The sequence below is a fragment of the Carex rostrata genome, chromosome 6 (assembly GCF_964058835.1).
Source record: "Carex rostrata chromosome 6, lpCarRost1.2, whole genome shotgun sequence".
Classification (NCBI taxonomy): Eukaryota; Viridiplantae; Streptophyta; class Magnoliopsida; order Poales; family Cyperaceae; genus Carex; species Carex rostrata.
Window position 1 is genome coordinate 7,855,032 of NC_135923.1, and position 21,319 is coordinate 7,876,350.

General features: G+C 33.3%; 2 protein-coding genes across 2 annotated transcripts; both read right to left on the bottom strand.

Moving 5' to 3' along the window:
- Nucleotides 1-1,005: 1,005 nt before the first annotated feature.
- GLY2 (Metallo-hydrolase/oxidoreductase superfamily protein) lies at nucleotides 1,006-3,863 on the bottom strand. Its single transcript, XM_078303814.1, has 8 exons — nucleotides 3,693-3,863; nucleotides 3,494-3,616; nucleotides 3,239-3,400; nucleotides 2,471-2,549; nucleotides 2,265-2,378; nucleotides 1,702-1,878; nucleotides 1,522-1,626; nucleotides 1,006-1,147 (listed from the first exon to the last, which is right to left on the bottom strand). The coding sequence occupies exons 1-7, from the start codon at nucleotides 3,737-3,739 to the stop codon at nucleotides 1,552-1,554; spliced, it is 777 nt and encodes a 258-aa protein (XP_078159940.1). The 5' UTR covers nucleotides 3,740-3,863; the 3' UTR covers nucleotides 1,006-1,147; nucleotides 1,522-1,551.
- A 2,525-nt stretch (nucleotides 3,864-6,388) lies between these two features.
- LOC144555046 (large ribosomal subunit protein uL16-like) lies at nucleotides 6,389-8,559 on the bottom strand. The gene is made up of 4 exons (XM_078303246.1): nucleotides 8,406-8,559; nucleotides 7,138-7,639; nucleotides 6,970-7,051; nucleotides 6,389-6,692 (listed from the first exon to the last, which is right to left on the bottom strand). The coding sequence occupies exons 1-4, from the start codon at nucleotides 8,413-8,415 to the stop codon at nucleotides 6,612-6,614; spliced, it is 675 nt and encodes a 224-aa protein (XP_078159372.1). The 5' UTR covers nucleotides 8,416-8,559; the 3' UTR covers nucleotides 6,389-6,611.
- Between the last annotated feature and the right edge of the window lie 12,760 nt (nucleotides 8,560-21,319).

The window sequence follows — 21,319 nt, forward strand, 5'->3', positions numbered from 1 at the left end:
AGTGTCCGCTTCCAGCAATTTCTAGCATGGCAGAGCACATCTTAACCTGTCAGATGTGTCAACACGGCACGGCCACATCTGACAAGCAAGTTGAAAGTGCAGCACTGCCGTCTGGCATAGCACAACACCAGAAATTCACTATTGTGGCCATCTTATTGTTTGATGAGAAGAAACGATAGTGCCTGCCCAACATGCCCTCTAGTGAATGTTTTATTTGGTTTCTAATTTCACATGTTTGCTCAATCTTATATGGAGTTTTCAACGATTGTTCTGCGAGACCCTTTTACAAATCAGGTCTGTTTAGTTAAGACTACGATAATAAAGTAATCAGTTATCAAAATAAAATAAATGAGATTAGTGATATTCTCTCTGTAGTTTAAATTGGTGGTATATTAAAGTTGATATAATGTCAAAGCTGATTGGATCAATAAAGTTAAAAGGTCTTAAACTCTTAGAAGTCGAACCGCAATTGCACGAGTTCAGACATCAATCGTGGTTTGTTATTCTCTCAGAAGCAGAAATATGATTGCTTTTCAAATGTACAATTACCATGTGTCATTTTGGGTAACACCAGCTAGCAGTGAACTTGGGCAAATCAATCGAGTCCAGCCAGGAACACCTGCAGCAGCAAGGGGACTTGGATCCGGAAATCAGACAGTGTTGACATTACACGTAATTTAATTTGTTAATATGGACCATCCGATGAATGATGCACCACTCTTCATGATGTTGTTATTACAGTTTAACAGTTTATGTATGGAGAAACCCTGAACTCAAATCGGTTGTGTGAGAATCATTGAGAGATTCAGAATAAAATGAAAAAAAAAAAACTTTTTCTTTTTCATATCACCAGAACTAGTATATTTTTTTAAGGCTTAGCAAATATGCATCGCCAACTGTATTTTATTTAGACACTACATTTAAAATCCTAATCATAAACAAGAGTGTTTTACTTGAAAAGTGTTAGCAAATATTATGAAGCATGGATAGAATTTTACAGCACCGTGCAACAAAAAAAGTTTTATTGTAAACACTGCATAAACTACATGGTGTCATTGTATTAATAGATAGGATAACAAACTAAACAGGCATCAACTTATTAAACTAAGAAAAGTTTAAAGCATACTTCCCCTAATAGCAGCTGGACCTGTTGAAGATAGTAGAGACCAAAAAGAAAAATAAGATAGATAAAAGCAATAAACTGGAAATCTTGCATTACCGTTCCTTTTAAGATAATTTTTTTTCTGATGGCTCTGCATAAGCTTTATAAACATCTAATTCATCTGATTCGGTATAATAATTCTAATTCAACATGCCATGTAGTATATGTACTACCCTGAATTTCTTGTCTTATTAAAAGTTCTATGCCATGTAGTATATGTACTACCTTGAATTTCTTGTCTTATTAAAAGTTCTAGAATGATTGCCATTTCCTTTATTCAACAAACGGTTATGCATGCCACTTAATATACTATGTTGAGGAGATGAGTTGATACATGCCCGCAACATACAATTTCTCACCTTTTGGAGCTTTAGAAATTAACAGAGAAATCAACCTCTCCAATTGTCCTTCTTCTTTCTCATTTCCCCCATTGCTAGCACTGGAGATGTCGCCCCGACTTTAGCCTACACAACAGCTTCAAAATAGCACTTAACCAGAAAAATAGTCTAAAACTCATCACACAGTTATGTATATAGTACCTGTAACTCAGGCAAATCAACACGCATGAAAGGATTAGTCTCAAATTCATCCTCTATAGTTGAAGGAATTGTTGGTTCTCCCTTAAGGCGTTGCTCCTGGGCCCACGAAAGCTTTTGTTTTATCTTTTCATTCTCGGGTTCAACAGTCAGAGCAAATTGCAAGTTCTTCACTGTGTACTGTCACCAGTTATAAAGAAGAAAATTTTCAGAATATAAGCTCCCTTGTATATCTTAAGCATAGAAGATATAGATGCACATTAACTACAAATTTGAACTCATTTCAAAACAAATGCAAGTCTTCTATACACTTGTTTCTATCATAGACAATAGAAACATCCAATTTACAAGCACAACTCGAAAAACCCAAAATACCTCATGGCCGCAGTAAACTCGAGTTGGTTTTGGCAGAGAGCCTAGTGTCACACAGAGTGACTAATATAGATGCGCATTAACTACAAATTTGAACTCATTTTGAAACAAATGCAAGTCTTCTATACACTTGTTTCTATCATAGACAATAGAAACATCCAATTTACAAGCACAACTCGAAAAAACCAAAATACCTCATGGCCGCAGTAAACTCGAGTTGGTTTTGGCAGAGAGCCTAGTGCCACACAGAGTGACTGATACATCTGTTCAGCTGTGCCTTCAAAAAACTTTCCACAGCCTGCAATGAACTAAAGAGACATATATAAAAGGAGAGAGTTAGTATTTTAAAATAGAAGCAATAAATGATTAGTAAACTGTATAGAGTGGAGAATCTACTAACCAAGGTGTCACCAGTAAATACTGCAGGATCTTCTTCGTCTTTACCAGTCACATAATAGCTGACATGACCTTTAGTATGGCTGATAAAACAAAACCCGTTAGCATGAAATCAAGCTCACAACCATAGTAAACTGCATATGGTCCTGAAACATTACCTGCATTAATACCAAAAAATTTAAGTGCCCATTCTGGTCCTATAAATTCCAAGTGGTGTCTTAACCAACAAAATTACCAAACTTTTATTAGTCTTAGAGGTGATAGCACAAAAAAAAAAAAAAAACATTGTTTCCTGAAAGAGTGAAAAAAGAAGAAGCTAAATTCAGTCAAACAAATTATCTGATCTTTTACTCTGACAAAGTTATATTCATTTGTTGGCTAACAAATGACTGGAAGAGACCAGTAGTGCAACCAAAAATAAGTGGCTGTTTATTAACCAAATGGAAACACTTAACGGATAGATAACCAAAACAAGAGACAACTGGTACTTTAAGAATCCAAATTGATATTAAAAGTAATAAACAAATCTTTTACAATCACCAGTGCCTTCCACAATAAACATTGTGAAGCATTCCTAGGCTAGTATCTTATTTAACTAGTAATAATTGAGAACTACGGATAACCAGTTTGGGCAGGTGGTGGTAAATTGGCATTCCATCTCAGAAATCAGAATATACTAACTATATGACTTCATTAAAGTAATGTCATCAGTTTAGCACCAGAAAATATATGGCATGATGGCAAAACAAAAAAATTTAGATGTACCACATACCATGGAGTGTGGAGACATAATATGTTAATCTCTTTTCCTATTGATAACTTATCCCCATTCTCAACTTTATCAGTGCATCCCTTGACATTATCAACTGATCCACCATACACCTTTATTCCTGGAATTAACAACGCCATTTTCTCATTCCCACCAGCGTGATCCCTATTAAACAAATCAATGAAGCAGCTTGTCAGAAACCAGAAACTGTGTGATGAAAAATTGAAGAACAAATAATAAAGAGATGAGAAAGAAAACCAGTGATGGTGAGTGGTGAGAACATATTTGACAGAGGCGCCGATTTCACTAGCGGCATGAAGGATCTTCTCTGGTTCGACCGGATCAACAGCAGCAGCCTCGTTTGTGGCCTCATCTACGATTCTGGAATAAAATTACACATATAAATTCAACTGCACAATTAGCTAAGAGAGGGAGAATAATTGAAAAAAACAATTACAAGTAGGCGTAGTTGTCTTCCAAGCAAGGGACCGGAACGATCTTCATCTCTCTCGTTCTCAGCCTAACTATTCTCTCTCTGGAAACTCGACGAAGATATTGGAAGAGCCAGGAACTGAATAGTGAGAGTCGATAGGAGAAAGGATTTAAGAAGTGCTTCGATTTAGATCCTACGGCCAGCATGGATCGAACTCAGGCGGCTCCTGTAGTTCTGTTTGGTAGAATAATCCTAGTTGGTTTGGTTTCCTCTTTATTTCCCTCTTCGTAAACTCGGCTTTACAATATGTTTGGAATAATTAAATTGCTTCTTATTCCGTTTTATTTTTGTATTTTATATTTTATTTGATAATGTAAGTTATAACTTTTTTTTTTTAAGAAGTAGATGTTCAAAACTAAACATCTATCTGCAACAATAAACACTATAAGCGCAACAATTATAAAATAATTAATCTGTCTAAAAAGTTAATTTAATTTACTCAGTATTTACTCAATTTTATTATAATTTTATATATTATTTGACAGCTTTAAGTGTAGAGTAGAAATTTACTTTAGCACTTGCTCCAAAATCAAATATGACCTACCAACTTTACACATTAGGTTCAACTTCAGACGGGGGACGCGGAGGGAGGGAATGGTAAATTTCTTGTGTGCAGAGGTGAGAGCTCGCGAAATATGGGCTAACCAGACGAGCTCACTTGCTCCAGAAGAAGAGAATCGGAGAGGGAGCAAAGAGGAACGAAAGAAAGCGAGTACTGTTCAGAGGAGAGCGACAAGAAAATTTTGGCGAAATCTGTCATTCTCAATTTGAGATGTAGAATTTACTGTTCGGAGGGTTGTCTTCCTGTCGTTCCGTTCCCTTCCTTCTCTTTAATGAGGATTTCTCCTCCGATATTGTAACACAACCTTGATAAATCTTTTTTACAAGTCTAGAAGAAAAATTGTGAATGATCTTTTCATGAATTCGTAATTTTTATGATAGGTTTGATTGACTTCTTTTTTTAACTCATCAAGGACTAAAATATCTAAGCTGAATCTCATCCAAATCTATGAAAAAAGGTGATCCGAAAATTAGCTCAGACTGAATTTTTTGGTCCAAGTGCTTGGGTGATTTGTGAATGTTTAAAATATAAAATTATTAGTGATAACAATTTACTTTTTATTTTAATTAATTTATAGTTTTAGTTAGCCCTTTTCCAAACTTTTTATTATTTTTAAAAAAAAATTATAGCTCGGACTAAAGTTTTTGTTCCAAGAGCTTGGGAGATCTGTGAATGCTTAAAAAAATATTTCTAATGACTTAGTGATTACAATCTATGGTTTAATTTTCAAACTTTTAATTATTTTCTTGAAAAATTATAGCTTGGGCTGGAGTTTTTGTTCCAAGAACTTGGGAGATCTGTGAAGATTTAATTTTAATTCATTCATAGTTTTAATTAGCCAAAATTATCATGAATAACATTAAAATCAATAAAATTAAAGAAAATGATATCACTATTTGGAAAAAAAAAAAATCCAAATATGATATTTCCGCTGAATTATCCATCATGATTTATGGCCAATTTCACTGAATTATTCGGCAGAATTGGGTGTGAGCCCAATTCCGCTGGATTATCCAACGGAATTAGTTTTTTTTTTTTTTTTGCCTAATTCCTTGAATAGTTTAGTGGAATTGGGAAAAAAAAAATAGTAATAATCCAACGGAATTGGAGGCCAATTCCGCTAGATTATCCAACAGAAATATTGTTTCTGAAAATTCCATAAAAGTGATGTCATTTTATTTAATTTGATTGATTGTAATGTTATGAATTAAAATTTTGGTTTAATCAGCCTTTCTCAAACTTTTTATAATAATAAAAAGTTTGAGCAAGTTTTGGTCACAGAGAAAATAACAGATATTTTTCAGATATATATCTTCTATAAAATATATATTAGAAAGAAAAAACTCACAGATAATGAATAGTTTTTAATAATAGTAATAATTATTATAATAAAATAATGTCGTAAGTACACCAAATCCAAATATTGTCTGAAATTACTATATTTACAAAATCTGAAGCAGTTCTATCACAGTGTTCATGCATCTAAACATTAATCTTAAATCGCAATGAGAAATTCATTTCGGTACAATACCGTGTCCGTCAAACATGGTCGTATTAGCTTCCGTTTGAAAGCTTTTAGGAGTCAGATTTGGCCACTGTTTTAAATTAAAATTCTTGTGCAAAATAGCTTCACAGTATAACATACACCACAGCATATTAGATAACAAACTTAATTTCTAAAAAAACTTCTATTTTATTGAACATATAAACGGTTACACATAGAAGTCACATGTCGGCGATGTCGTTCACAAATCACAATGCTCGATGCTGTAATTAAATCATCCAAATTTGAGTTATTTTAACAGAACTAACCACCTTTGCTTGATTTTGATTTAGTTTTGATTTTTCGAACTTTTAATTAGAAACATTTTTCTTATTTTACTTGCATTACAATAAAGAAGTAGAAGGTAGCCCTCTCGAAATACATCCCAACAAAAAGAAATTTCCATCCTCCATCTAGCTAGTCACCTCAAGAGTTCATTCAACCATGCGAGCTACACAATGCTGTGAACAGCCTAACAACCTAAATGGGATGCACAAAAATTACGGATCTTTACAAATCAGGCAAATATAGAACGAAGATAATTAGCCCCACGGATAATTGAAATTTAAAGACTGATATTTAGGATAAAAAATGAACCAAGTATCTCGATAACATAGCATATCCATGACAAAGAAACTACCAAAAATAACAACAAAAGCTTGCAGTAGGTGCAGAAACCACTGGAAGCCAACTCAAAACCAACAGAAGATACAAAATATTCAAACAGTTCGATGTTGATTCACTAAGCAATGCACTATAAAAACTGGTAGAACAAAATCTAAGAACTCTCATCAGCTGTAATTGGAGCAATTGCCTGTCCAGGCTGGCGGCCCCGGAGAGATCCACGCCAATTCAGAAGCTGAAACAGAACAGGATTTAGTCAGAAAAAGACAGCCTATTGTAACATTAAAAATAAACACAAACCTATGAATTAGTAAGACACTGGTACCAAAATTGCATAATTGGAAAGAAAAGGATTCAAGGCAATATGAACTCCTGACTACTAAACAAGTTGAGACATTGATATAGTTTGATATCATGTTGAGGCAATATGATGCAGTCTTAACATACAATCACCTGAAATATAGTATGATATTGTGAAATTCAAGAGAACTGCAACTATATAAAGTATATACCTTGGCATTGACACCATCAGGGACGAGTCTTCCCTCGTTCTTGTACTTCATGTACTCAGCACGAGTGAACTTGGTGAATCCCCTGACAAAAATAGCAAATTAGCATTATACCAACAATCATAAATCCTTCAAGTATAAAACAAAAATATGTCAATACTCTCTGCATACCACTTGCCACTGACAATGATCTTCTGACGGCCAGGGAACTTGAACTTGGCACGGCGGAGAGCCTCCTCAGCATGCTGAGCATTGTTGTCCTTGCACCTGACAGAGAGCAACACCTGACCAATAGCCACCCTAGCACATACCCCCTGGGGCTTTCCAAAGGCACCCCTCATGCCAGTCTGGAGCCTATCAGCTCCTGCACACGAAAGCATCTTGTTGATTCGGAGCACGTGGAAGGGGTGGACACGGACACGCAAGTGGAAGGCATCCTTGCCAGCAAATTTTGTCATGTACTTGTTGCATGCAATGCGAGCAGCCTCGAGGGCTTCGCTGGAGACGTTTTCCTTCTCCCAGGAGGCCAGGTGGATACAGAATGGGAAATCATCGGCAGGTTTCCTCTTCATGCCGACATCATAGATGCGGATCTTCGGGTCGGGCACACCACGGCAGTAACGCGACTTCGGGTACGGCTTGTTCTTGATCTGACGATAGCATCTCGCCGGTCCTGAAGATAAATCATAAGTTCAGAAAACTCAGAATGGAAGTAATAAGTGCATCAGATTAAAACTATATATCTGCTCTGAATTTCATCGATGTCCATTTGTGTGCATCCCAATTCGTTAAATTTATTTTTCGATTACATTCGCTTTCTATTTATCTGGAAAAGAGGCACTCTGTACAATCGAGGACATACTACATCTCATATTGGGTATAATATGGAAGTTTTATTAAAGGCAGCCACAAGGTCAACCTACACTAAGCAATTATCAGATACATGATTCTGAAATATCTCCATAATTTTATTTCAACAGCAGAACCAGTAAACACAAGTAATTGCTTAAAGAAATCATGCATATAGAAATCTATCTATAAAGTTAAGTAATATTTTATTTAGAATTTCCAGATTTATAGGATACTAACAATTAAGTATCCATCTCAAATTCCTTCAACATAACTAATTTCAAGCAGGTGGTACAAATCGGAACATAACACTTGTTGGAAATATAAACTAGCACCATTTTTCCCAAATCAATTATCGCCAAATCTCAACGATTTTCACAGGCTGGAACTAAAATATCTTCCAAATCTCCTTAAACGAAATTAACTCTCGCTACATTATCAGTCCCGATCAGAGAATTTAAGAATTCGTCAATCATATTTATCGTTTTAGAGAAGAAGAGTGGGTTCCGATCAGACCCTCAGCCAAACGAACGAATAGCAGATAAATTAGATACAATGAAAATATTAAGGTAGGCGTGAAAGAGGCTTACTTCTTCCCATGGTGGAGTCTGAAACGATCACACGGCGGCGAGTGCTGGAGATGTTGGAGGCGGAAACGATTGAGAAATGAAAAACCCTAACATATATAGGCAGTGTATGATCTGTAGACTTGGTCCAGAAAGCCGCAGGCAACGCGTAAGCGCTGAGGTAAATCACTCTACGGTCCACAAAAGCCGCAGGCACCGCCTTAGCGCTGAGATAAATCATACGCATTTTCTTGCGGCATCATCTCTGTAGTGATGTATGTAAAATACTTCTGACAACACAATCCTAGTTAATTAGATATTAATTAGGACCACAAATTAATCCGTTATATATATATATATATATAAAAAAAAAAAAAAGAGAAACTTATTTGAATATGTTTCTTCGAGGAGTACTGCTTTCACTGTATATTTCACTGCTGCGGTGTCTTAAGATACAGTGTGATACACAAAGTTGGACATAGAAAAATTTTCTGGTGTTGGATTAATAGGTATGCTGTGACGAAAAAAGATACGGCGATGGGCTGACTAAGGCCTTGATGTATGTTTCTGGACCAGATTCTAATAAGGATTCTGGTTGGCCTATAAGCCTGTTACGGCCGACATATTTTCCTCTTTTACACGATGATGTGATTGTTCTGGAATAGGTGGGAGGGTTAAACTATCGGATTTTTTTTGTAAACCATAATTAAGAAATTAGTTTTTGCGGAACCAGCATGAGTGCTTCTGATTTTTGAAAAACCAGAAGGACCGAATAGAGCACTTGGTCTCCAGTTTTTCCTTTTCTCCAGACCGAATAGACCACTCGGTCTCAACCGTTTTTTCACCTTTTTCACAATTTTCCCTGCAGCGGATGGTATGGTATTGCCTCCAGACCGAATACAGCATTCGGTCTTGATGTTTTTTTTCCAATACAATCCATTTGCACCGACAATTCACATCATTACAAGTTATAATTTCTAATGACACTTTTACCTTTTGTTTCTGTGCACGCACCGACAGAATATGTCTATATAAGACATAGAGATGTTAGCTGAAAATTAACACTCTCTGAAGCGTATTCAATTCACTCCCTTCTCAAGTTTTTCTTCTTCAATTCACTCTTCCATTTTCACCATTTCTAGCTGAAAATCAAGCTCCATCACATTATTGTGTTTTTTCATATCGGCCTCTGCATTGTGTTGGTAGCTTTCATCTAAAGATTGTAGTAAGTTTTTTTTTTTTTTAATTACGTTCATAAGACCATTTTTTATTTGAAGATATTAACTGTATGTTTTTTTTTTCATTAGAAAAATCATATAAAATAAATAAATCGATATATAAATGTTGATTGACATGAGCTGAATACTTTTTAAGACAAAACATACACGTAATTATATTTTACAGAAGGAGTCAAAATGTTTACGCTCCACTGTATATGGTCAAATTCTCTTGCATTAGGAAATTAAGATTTTAAAAGAAAAATGTAACTTCAAAAACGTTATAATAATTTTGGTTTTTTTTATAGAAAGTAATGAAGTTGAATTTTTTTTTTTTTATTGATCTTGAGGGTTTACCATTTCGTGATTTTATATAAAATGAACTATATTTTTTAACATTCTGACATGATAAGAAAAAAAAACTTACATGCAACTTCATAACTTTTATAAATTCTCAGTTTGAAAAAATAATATAAAGACTAAGGTATATTGTTTCACAAGCGCTAGCTGCTTTTGAATGATAATTTTTTTTGTGTGGTGATATAATGATAAATAATTAATTATATAGTTTTGACAGTTCTTAGCAATTTTTGTGGTGATATACTGCTTTTTGAATAGTCAAATTATTATTTTAACCTGACACAAAACCTAACTTAAATTAAATTCGACTTAAAATAAATCTAAATTATAAAATTATAAATCCCACTTAAATATGTTGTAAAATTAAAAATGATATCGATGATTGATTGTGAAATTTGTTTTTTTCAGGTAATGTCTCAAGTAATAATAAATGTTTATCATGAACGCGAAATTTCAGACGCACCGACCTGCACATTTGCTATTACTAACTTAACGAGTCTTGATGAGCTAAGAAGAAATATATATCTTGGCATTCGTTTGCTTCCTAGCCAGTTCGAATTGACAATCAGGGCACGTTTGAATACCGCACCCCCTGGCTCAGCAGAAAAATACCAGTTGTTTAGCATAGACAACGGAACGATATGGCACATGGTGCTTGAACATGTCACTCCGGTACTGAATTTTAAACTTCTTGATTTAGTGGTTGAGTCAGTACCATTTGTTAGTCAGACCAATTATGACCCATATCCGGGTAGTGTACCTGGAAGTAGTAGAGACCCAACGGTGTCTGATTCACCCATATATTGTGATAACCCACCCGAAATACCGATAGTGGATGATTTGGTAACTCATTTTAACGAGATGAATAATAATACTAGCTCAGACACAAACTCTAGCTCAGACACAAACTCTGACCTTGGTGGCTCAGCTGTCGGGGAAGATGATATGGCTGAAATGGAGGATCAAATTAGAATGCAAGATGTAATGAATGAGTGGGTAAATTCTATTCCCTTTATTAATCAAGGATTGCAGCATCCTTTTCCGGCATTTAATGACGATGTGCCGATGCCGTACAAGGATGAAGCATTTTTTGGTTATCCACCCAGAATTGACGGTCAATTTTCAGTGGGACAGATGTTTGATTCCAAAGCCGATCTTAAATCTCAGTTGGGTGAATTTGCCCTAAATCATAACTTAGAATTACAACAAACCCATACCAATCGTACTGGCTATATAGTTATATGTAAAGCAGAGGGTTGTCCATGGAGGTTATACGCAAGAACTACTGAGACGGGAAATTGGACAATTGCAACAAACCCATACGAGCACAACTGTTACAGTATTGCTTGTAAAGTAGACAGTCGTCAGCTGACTGCCAGGATGATTGCAGATATAATCAAACCTGGTTTGAAGGAGGACCTGGAGATGTCAATTAAAGCATGTCGATTTGCAGTTAGAAATCGATACAAAATGGTTGAGCCTTCATACAACAAGATTTGGAGAGGGAGGGAGTTGGCTATTGCTGATTTATTTGGCTCTTGGAAAAAAGTATAAATTTATACTAGTACAAAATTTCAATTAATAATAAAAGTATAAATTAGCAACAAAAAATATTTTACCAGTGACAGATAAGCCCCACAAACAGCTAACATCTTCCAATGTCACTGTGCACTCCCCCACTGGAAGATGAAAAGTATTTGTCTCGGGCCTCCACCTCTCAACGAGAGCAGTGATCAACCCTTTATCTATCAGACAGTGATGGACATGAACCATCTGATACAAGCCTAAATTTTTTAAACCTTCTTTCATCTTAGGTTGGTACCTAACTGCCATTTTGCAACTACCAGTACGCAGTTCAAACTCAGGCTGGAACGATAATTGACATGCAAAATTTTTTTTACAAAAATTAGATTTAGAATTCAACAATTTAATAAGTAAATTTAAATTCAAACCGATATTAAATAAATACCTTCGTAGTCGCCGCCTATAATTTATGTTGCTTTTGGGGCAACTGCAATAAAGATTGTTCACCTTCCATTTTCCACTACAATATAAATAAATTCATACAAAAAAATATTAACATGCAATTCCAATTCAATATTGACATGCAAATATTGAATTAAATATTAACAGTCATTCTATTATTTTTCATTATTCTACAATTACACTAGAAAAATCTAAATTACACTAAAAAAATAAATCATCCAACAATTATTAAATGCATGTACACTAAATAATTCTACAATTAATAGTTACAATATATAAACTTAAATTACACTAAAAAAATAAATATAAATTAATACAATTACTACAAAAATAATTTATACTACAATTATTACATAAACTATTTATTTATATTACATGCAAACTACATACAAATAAATTACAACATAAACTATTTAGTTAAACTACAATTATTACATAAACTACATGCAAATAAATTACTATATAAATTATTTTTTTATACTACAATTACTACATAAACATTTATTTATACTACAATTAGTCCATAAGCCATTTATACTACTAAAAAATTACATTACTACCAAAAATAAGAAAAAATTACACAAAAACTATTTATTTATACTACCATTACTACATAAATCATTTATGCTACTAAACCATTTATTCTAACTATTTATTTATAATTTCGGATTATTAAGCAAAAATAAGAGAATTAAACTCCATACCTAACAAAACTTGTAGATCTGAAGCTCTTCTTGTTCTCCTTTCAAAAATACACAAACCTATATAATTAGAATTAAAATTAAACTAATAATTTGAGAGAAAAAAAAATGGAGGCAGCCACGGAGAGAGAAGAGAAGGAAAGAAAAATGGTGAGGGGGGGGGGGGGGGGGGGGGGGGGAACGCCAAAGCAAAGACGGGGCTGGGTGGGGTGCATTTTAATAAAACTCAAGACCGAATGGTCTACTCGGTCTGGCATTTTCAGGATCTTCTGTGGCGCCTGCAGGGAAAATGTGAAAAAACGGTTGAGACCGAGTGGTCTACTCGGTCTGGAGAAAAGGAAAAACTGGAGACCGAGTGCTCTATTCGGTCCTTCTAGTTTTTCAAAAATCAGAAGCACTCATGCTGGTTCCGCAAAAACTAATTTCTTAATTATGGTTTACAAAAAAAATCCTAAACTATCTTATTGGTTTTGTGTGCTATTAATACTATGGTTCTATTAATATTTTTAATTTTAAAGTCTAAATAATTGATCTAAATTGTTCAACATGATTTTTTATACTAAAATGTAATTAAATAACAATTTTTATAATTTTTATAATTTTTTACTAATTGAGGTACAAAATCATTATTTTTGAATGATCCAGAATCTTCTAAAAACAATGATTTTGTATCTAGTTTAAAAATAACAAAAAAAAATATAAAATATAAAATTTTGTATTCAAGTACATTTTAATGTGAATATCATATTGAGCGATTCGGATTGACTGTTTAAAGTTTGAAAATAGAGATAACGATGTTGGGGCTTGATGGGACACAAAACCAATAGGACATTATTAACTTGATTATTCTATTTTCTAATTAAATGATATTATATATTTTTTTAATAAAAAAATGACTCAAAATTACATAGCTGTTTCTGTTGTTGAATAAATGTTAGCGGAAATCAGATGTGAAACTTAAATCGAGTAGAACTAGGGTGTTCTTAAGCTCAAGGTGTTTGGTGAGCTTAACTCCAAAATTTATTAAATTAGCTTCAAACAATAAATTCAAGCCGTTAAAATCAATTTACTTCACGAGTGATGAATTTAAATGTAAAGTTTTTAAAATTTCAAATTAATTTTGTATGAAGTCAAGTGGTCAAAAAGTGTTAAAAAAAATGAATGCACTAAAATTAATTTATAAACCCTCCAATTTTGACCGCTTGACTTTATACTAAAATAATTCGAAAACTTAAAATCTTTGTATGTAAATTCATCACTTGTGAATTAGATAGATTTCAACGATTTAAATTTGTCGTTTGAAACCGATATAATATAGTTTGAAGTTAAGCTCACCAAATATCTTGGTGAGCTTAAGAACACCCTAGTTTTACTCACTTTTTTTTTTAAGGTTAGTTGGCAAAGTGCCAATCTAACAAATATATTATAGGAAACTTTGCCGGCTTTAAAGATAGTGGTACATGTAATGCATATCTTCTTTTTTTAAAATCCTTGGTAGTGACCGTACATGTAATGCATATCATTCAAGGAAAAGAGTTAGGTATGGTATAGTATAGTAATGGCCAGTGTTTTAAATAGCGCGCTATAGCACCGCTATAGTGTTTTTGGATCCTAAATGCTAAGCTATGGCATAATAACGCGCTATTTGAGCTACGGACGCTATAGCGTGTAGCACAAATAGCGCCCGCTATGTAACATTTGCTGATTTTTTTTTCAATTTATATGAGCTTTAAATAAAGGCTCAGATTGGATTTTAACCGTATTTTTTTTTTTTGCAATTGACGTACTAAGCTTTATATTAAACTATTAAATATTTAATGAGAGATCCTGTTGTTCTAGCAATAATCATTTTCGTCTATTTGACTAATTTGCAAAACACACAATTATTGAATTTACAATTTCTTCTATTTTAGAATTATGTAGGTTCAAGCTGAATTGGAATTGCAATGTAGAATGCTTGAACTGAGAAAATCATGAAGATATTTATCAAGAATTTAATTTGTAATATTTTGAAGTTGGTAAAGTGTTTTTGACGTTGTTTCAACATTATAAAAACGTTGGTAATGTTTGTAAAACGTTATAACGATTATATCTTAAGAAAACGCTGTGAAATAACTCGATCAAAGTAAAAAAAAACATCAAAAACGTTGTTGTAACGTTTTAAAAAGTTATGGCTGTAACGTTTTAAAAAGTTATAACATTTGTGGAAAAAGCTGTAACGTTTTAAAACGTTGGTAACGTTTTAATTAATTTCCAAACTTCAGAAATTCTTGATTTTGATCAAGTTTTTTACAGAGCAAAATGTTATGTAACGTTTAATAAATGTTGTAATGTTTTATAAACGTTGTAACGTTTTAGATCGTTTAAGCTGAGTTGTCAGATCATTTGAAAACCTAAAATCGCAAAGGAAAAACGTTGTAACATTTTAGCTCAATTAGCTCATTTTTTAGCTGACTCTATAAATAGGGGATTGGGCTTTCTTCCCACATTAACCCAGCTGTCCCTAATTGCAAAAGAGGCGATTTTCTGTGAGCTTGGTTCCACCATTGTTGATTGAGCTTAAAACTTCAATATCTCTCAAACAACCTCAAACCCACTTCACTAATCTTGAGTTAGATTAGGTTAGAGTGATCTATTGAGTGTTTATCTTGAGCATCTAGACTTTGAGACTTCGTTCTCACCTCGAGTAACTCGTGTGACTTCCCTTGGTTATAAGGGCTCGCCGGCTCTCATCTCTAGTTGGCCGTGTGACTTCCCGGTTACTTTGTAAGGGCTCACCGGTTCACAAGTTGTAATCCTTTCGTATTAGGTAATAGAAAGGCGCACTTAGAAGAGGTTGCGATGCCCCGGAGACATAGGCCTTTGTTTTGCCGAACTCTGTTAACATCTCGCGTGTCAAATTTCTCTAAACTCATCTATTTACTTTCAATTGCAATTTAATTTCAGTTTTTGAGCAATTAGTGGTGCACTTAGTGTAACAGATCCATCAAACGAAATCAAAATAAAGCTACAACGCGTTATGCAACATGAGCTATTTTTTTTTCTTTTCAATTTATATGGGTTTTAAATAAAGGCTTAGATTGAATATATTAAAATATTTCTTGAAGTAACAAAATGATACTTACTATACAGTAGTTTGAATATTTTGAATATATTAAAATAGTTAATTATGCCATGATGTCTAGGTTATTTTGAAATTTAAATAGAAAAAAGATAGATTATGTCATGATGCTGAATATATTTTGAATAGAAAAATATTGATAGTTTATAATATTAGTATTACTATGGATATTTTGAGTCGCAATTTGGATTTTGTATTAGTTCAATATGAATATTATAATTTTTTAATCAATTTGATATTATTTATTGTTCTATGAGACTTATATAATGTTGATATTTAGTACAAATATATGATATAATTTTTATAAAAATAAGAAAACACTATGTACCATAGCTTCGCTATAGCAACGCTATTCGCTATAGCTTTTTTTTGTAGGCTTCCCGCTATGACGTGATAAACGCTATTTAGAACCTTGGTAATGGCACATATTTATTCAAATAAAATACACTAACAAATAAATTTTCCGGAATGTGTTTTCTTGTTTCTTAATTAACATACAAGATAAATTTTGTGAAAGGTAAAACTTTTTGTCTAGTTTAACGTGAATCCGTATATTTTTGTCTTGGGTAAGAAACATCCGGCCTAAGTAATACATAAAATCACTGAGAATAAAAGAGTAGTTATAGAAATTCGAATAGTTTAATTTATTGTAAATAGGTTTTTCTATCGATTTTCGAATATTGACTCTATCCGACGATTTTTTTAAAATAATTTTTTTTAATTCTTTTAATGGAACAAGCACTCTATACGAGATTTTTAAAAAAATAACCTCCACTGATTTCTAGAATCGGTGTAGCAAGAAAATCATTTTCTCCACTGATCCTAGGGATCGGTGGAGCCATTTTTGCACCCGATCCTAAGGATAAATGTGAACTTTATTATAAAAATGGCTCCACTGATCCTAGAGATCGGTGAAGAAAATAATTTTTTTGTTCCACCGATCCTAACTCTTAGGATCGGTGGAGGCTATTTTTATAACAATTCTGCGCACTGTGCTTGTTCTGTTGAAAGGGTTAAAAAGAATTCTATTTAAAAAAAAAAAAAATCCTATCTGACCTTGTTTAGGCTTATATGAACTACTACTTCCTTCGATTATGCTTTTTTTAGCCTGTCTATTTGGTAAAGAGGAAACTCGCCCACTCTCTTGGGCTGCTTTGCTTATAAATATTCTTTTTTTCGTAACTCATAACTCATTCAAACCAATTGGGTTGGATCTTCATTAGTCCTATTTCTCTGAAGACAGAGAAAAAGAATGCGCTTTATGCAATATAACTTCGCTACGTTACTTTTACCAAGGCCCCTCAATGGATGACTTGCATGCCTTTGATTAAGACCGTAAATGAGCGAGTTAACTCGAGTTGGAATGTCGCTCATTTACGAGCTGTAAAGTCAGCTCGAGTTCAACTTATTATCAACTTGAGTTGGCTTACAACTCGTTAAACCAGTCAATTTTCTTAGTTATAGTTATATACTAGTAAGAGTATCTAAAAAAACAATTCAAATGATTTAGTAAGAGTTTATCTAAACACAAATAATTCAATTAACAAGACAAATAACAAAATAAAAAATCCAAACAACAACTTACGAGTTATTTAGAAGGGCATAAGATTTATTGTGATGAATTTTGTGTAACTCGAGTTATTAATGGGCGAGTTGGAGTATGCTCAAACTCAGTATATTTATTAAACAAGTCAGCCAACTCGAGTTGTAAATAAGCGAATTAAAGCGAGTAATTAACGAGCAAGTTACAAATTTAAGTGATTTTATACAATCCTGCCTATCATGTGGTTTTACAAAAAAAATAGGATATATGCACGAATGACCAATCTGAATAGTGCCGCAACAGGTCTTATCTCTCTCCTTCTTTAGAAACTCTCTTATTTAGCTCAGACGGGTGGCCAGTCTAGCAAATCAGATTTTGTCATGAATATATAATTCCATATTCATTATTTAGTGGATCACGTTTATCATTAGTAAAATTGTTAATAGACATTTAAAATTATTAACTTTCAGATAAAAAAAATTATACAAAATCACTAGTATTATATATAGAAAGCAGTTATTAGGGAAACCTAGACTATTTATCGGGATGTGAGCTTATCAGGTTGACATAAATTAGAATAAATTATGCTCGATAGATAGTTTTTTTTTAAGATTAGTGACTTAAATGTCTACTAATAATTTGATTGATAAAAAAAATGTATTTACAATTGAGTCAAGTTATTTGTAATTTCTAAATTTACTCCTTTATAAGGAATCAAATCACCTGCCCTCAGGGGTGCAGGAAATTCTTGATCTTGGAGCCACTGCCGAGTGGGACCGGAGTCACTTTTAACATTTAAATATTTGATCTTGGGCCCACCTCAGATCCACCCGGCAGTGACTCTAGAGTCTAGAGGCATGAATTTCCTACCCCAGAGGGGTAGAAGATCATTCGGTCTCCCTTTATAATCACAAAATCCTCTAAATTACTCAAAATTACTGTAATCACTCTTAATCACTCTCAAAATTTCTAGATTTACTCTTCTTATTCTACTTATATATACTCATAATCACCCAAATACCTTAATTCCTATCTCGTTCCACGACCGGATCCGCTCTTTCGACCGTCGTCACACTCTGACAACCTGATCTACTCACCGTCGTGCTCCAATCAAAATGAAGACTTTACACTCGGAGTTCTGACGATAACACGCTCTCGATTTCAGTCGGCTCAGCTTGGCTCCCTTCTCTCTCCCTCATTCTCCTTTCTACTCAAGAATATAGGAGCAAGAGGGAGGACTCAAGAGGATATTGCTATGTCAGAGAAGGTGAGAACTGATGGATAAATTTTCAGGAGGGTTGGAATCTTATGGATTATAACTCTTTTAGAACATTTATATTTGGCTGAAATCTATGTTTTAATATTTTTCATGATTAATCGATCCATTGTCAAGTACTGTTAGTAATTTTAAATTGATTATATTTTGTGTGCGAGTACTGTTATTTTGAGTATCGTATTCGAATATAGGTAGGTAATTCCTAACCCGACATATCTAATTCTAACTTTATGTTAATGGAATTATTCAAATATTAAACTGAAGGCTTAATTTTTTTTTTATTCTCTTAACTTGACACATTTTAAGCAAAAAGAAAATTGACACATGACATAAATTTGAGAACAAAAATATGAAAATTTTAATTATGGAGGAAAAAAAGAGGTTAATTTTCCGTATATTCTTATAAATTTCTCTAATTTTCTATATATCCCTCAACACTTTTTAATATATCTAATTTGTCCCTAAATTCTTAAAACTCTTTCTTTTTTACCCATTACACAATAATTATAAAATTAATTATAGTTAAATATGTGGTTAAAATAATAAAAGATAAAAATATATTTCCAAAAGGTCTCTTCGTTTTTTCCTCTTTCGCCATTGCCGCTCTCTCTTCTCCTCTCGAGCCCTTACAACGGTAAGTTTTTTATTGTTCTCTACAGTACGGTTTTGTTGATCGGAAGTCTATATTTTCTAGTCAAGAAGCCATGGGTGTTCCGAAGCATCTATCCTCATTCCTCAATCGCAGGGCTCAAGTTTGCTCGATGAGTACACATATGATGCATTTTTGTAATTTGGATTTTTAAGGGTTTTTCGAACAGTTAATTCTCCTATGTGTGTGTGTTGTTGGCTTATACATGCTGAGGTCTTTCTAGCACAAACTCATCCATCATGTGACTGTTGTAGATGACATGTCCTGATACCTGATTGTGTTTCAAAAGCAAGTGTTGTATATATGACATTTTTTTACCTAAGCTTCACTTTGATTTTGTACTACTGGTACCAGATTTTCTATTCTAGAACTATGGACTTGGTGAGTTCAAGTCTAAAATCCGTCAAATCGGCTTCAAATGATAAATTTGAACCGTTGAAACCCGCCTACCTTACAAGTGATGCGTCTACATGTGCAAATTTTAAACATTTAAATTAATTTAGTATAAAGTCAAGTGGTCAAAATTAGAAGCTGAATAAATTAATTTTGCATTCATTTTTTGAACGTTTTTTTACCGCTTGACTTTATACTAAATTAATTCAAATGTTTAAAATTTTCACATGTAGACGCATCACTAGTAAGGTAGGCAGATCTCAACGGTTCAGATTTGTCATTTGAAATCAATTTAATGGATTTTAGAATTGAGCTCACCAAGAGACTTAGTGAGCTTAAGAATACACTAGTTCTACTCTTGCTTTCTGATATCAATAATACCAGGACAGGTACAAACAATTACTTGGTGATTAATAAAGTACAAATGTTTAGTTTATTAGTAATTTAGCTATTTAAGTACTTGCCGATATTCGCTGAAAGTAAGAAATATTTTCCTTGCAGCTTTTTTATTCTCCATTTACCTATTCGGCTTTATTATTCCACTAACATTACGCAGAACAATTATGTGTTAGGTAAAATGTAAACGCAGCTTAGAAATTCCTCCATGATATAAAAAATGACAATAGTTAACAAAATGTAATTGATTGCATTTAACAAATAAAGTTTTTCATACCTCGTACCAATCTACAAATGGCCATGATTGCTTGGAAGAATATTAATCATCTGGCCCGCCATTTTTTACAATATGTAAAGACAACTTCTAAATTATTTTTTTACATTATGTTGAAACTTCTTATGTTGAGAAAGAGAGATAAGAGAGGCTACAATCTAAATAAAGGTTGAGATGTAATGGGAACGAGTAAATTTTGACTATGAATATTTAACTCTATGAGTAAATAGAAAAAAGATAAAGAGAATTGGAGGATTTATTAGATATAATAAAGACTTCAGGGATAAATGAAAAACTAAGAAATTTTTAGATTTTAATAGGAAATTGACCAAAATTTTTTTGGATCGACTAACAGTACCTCCATTCCATTCCCTATTTGTCCCTCGCACTAAATAACAAAAAAAAGTACAACGGGGGACCACTAATTGATGTGCATGTGATAACTGCTGGCAATGAGTAAGAGCTAACGTGATTTTATTAATCGTCAAAACGTGTAGTATTCATGTCTACGAATTTAAGTACTATTACTTATTATCTATAATATTCGTCAAATGTAAATACAAACTGGAGGGGACCATTAATTTTGGAGACCAGTAACGACTAGGGGGGACCGCTAACGACGTCTGACAGTTCCCAACAGTTTGGATTGGGGACCGCAACCATTTCTTGAAAGTGACTTTTGCCTAGATTGGGGACCAGGAAATATTCACACCTGCCCAGATTGGGGACCAGAAAGTATTCCAAACAGCCTAATATTACAAAAAGTATTCACACTTGACACTAACAATATTCATGCTGAAGATTATGAAGTATTCATACATGTACGAAATAATTTATACAATTCAAAATCAGACACCTCTTCCAAGACACATTTTCAATTCACTTAAAAAGTTTTTATTTTTATTTTTTATAGTAAGTATATTTTGCTCATATCTAACTAATGAAGTATTCATATCTAACTAATGAAGTACTTATAACTAATTAATGTAAATATGAAGTATTCATATGTTGCACTCTGACAA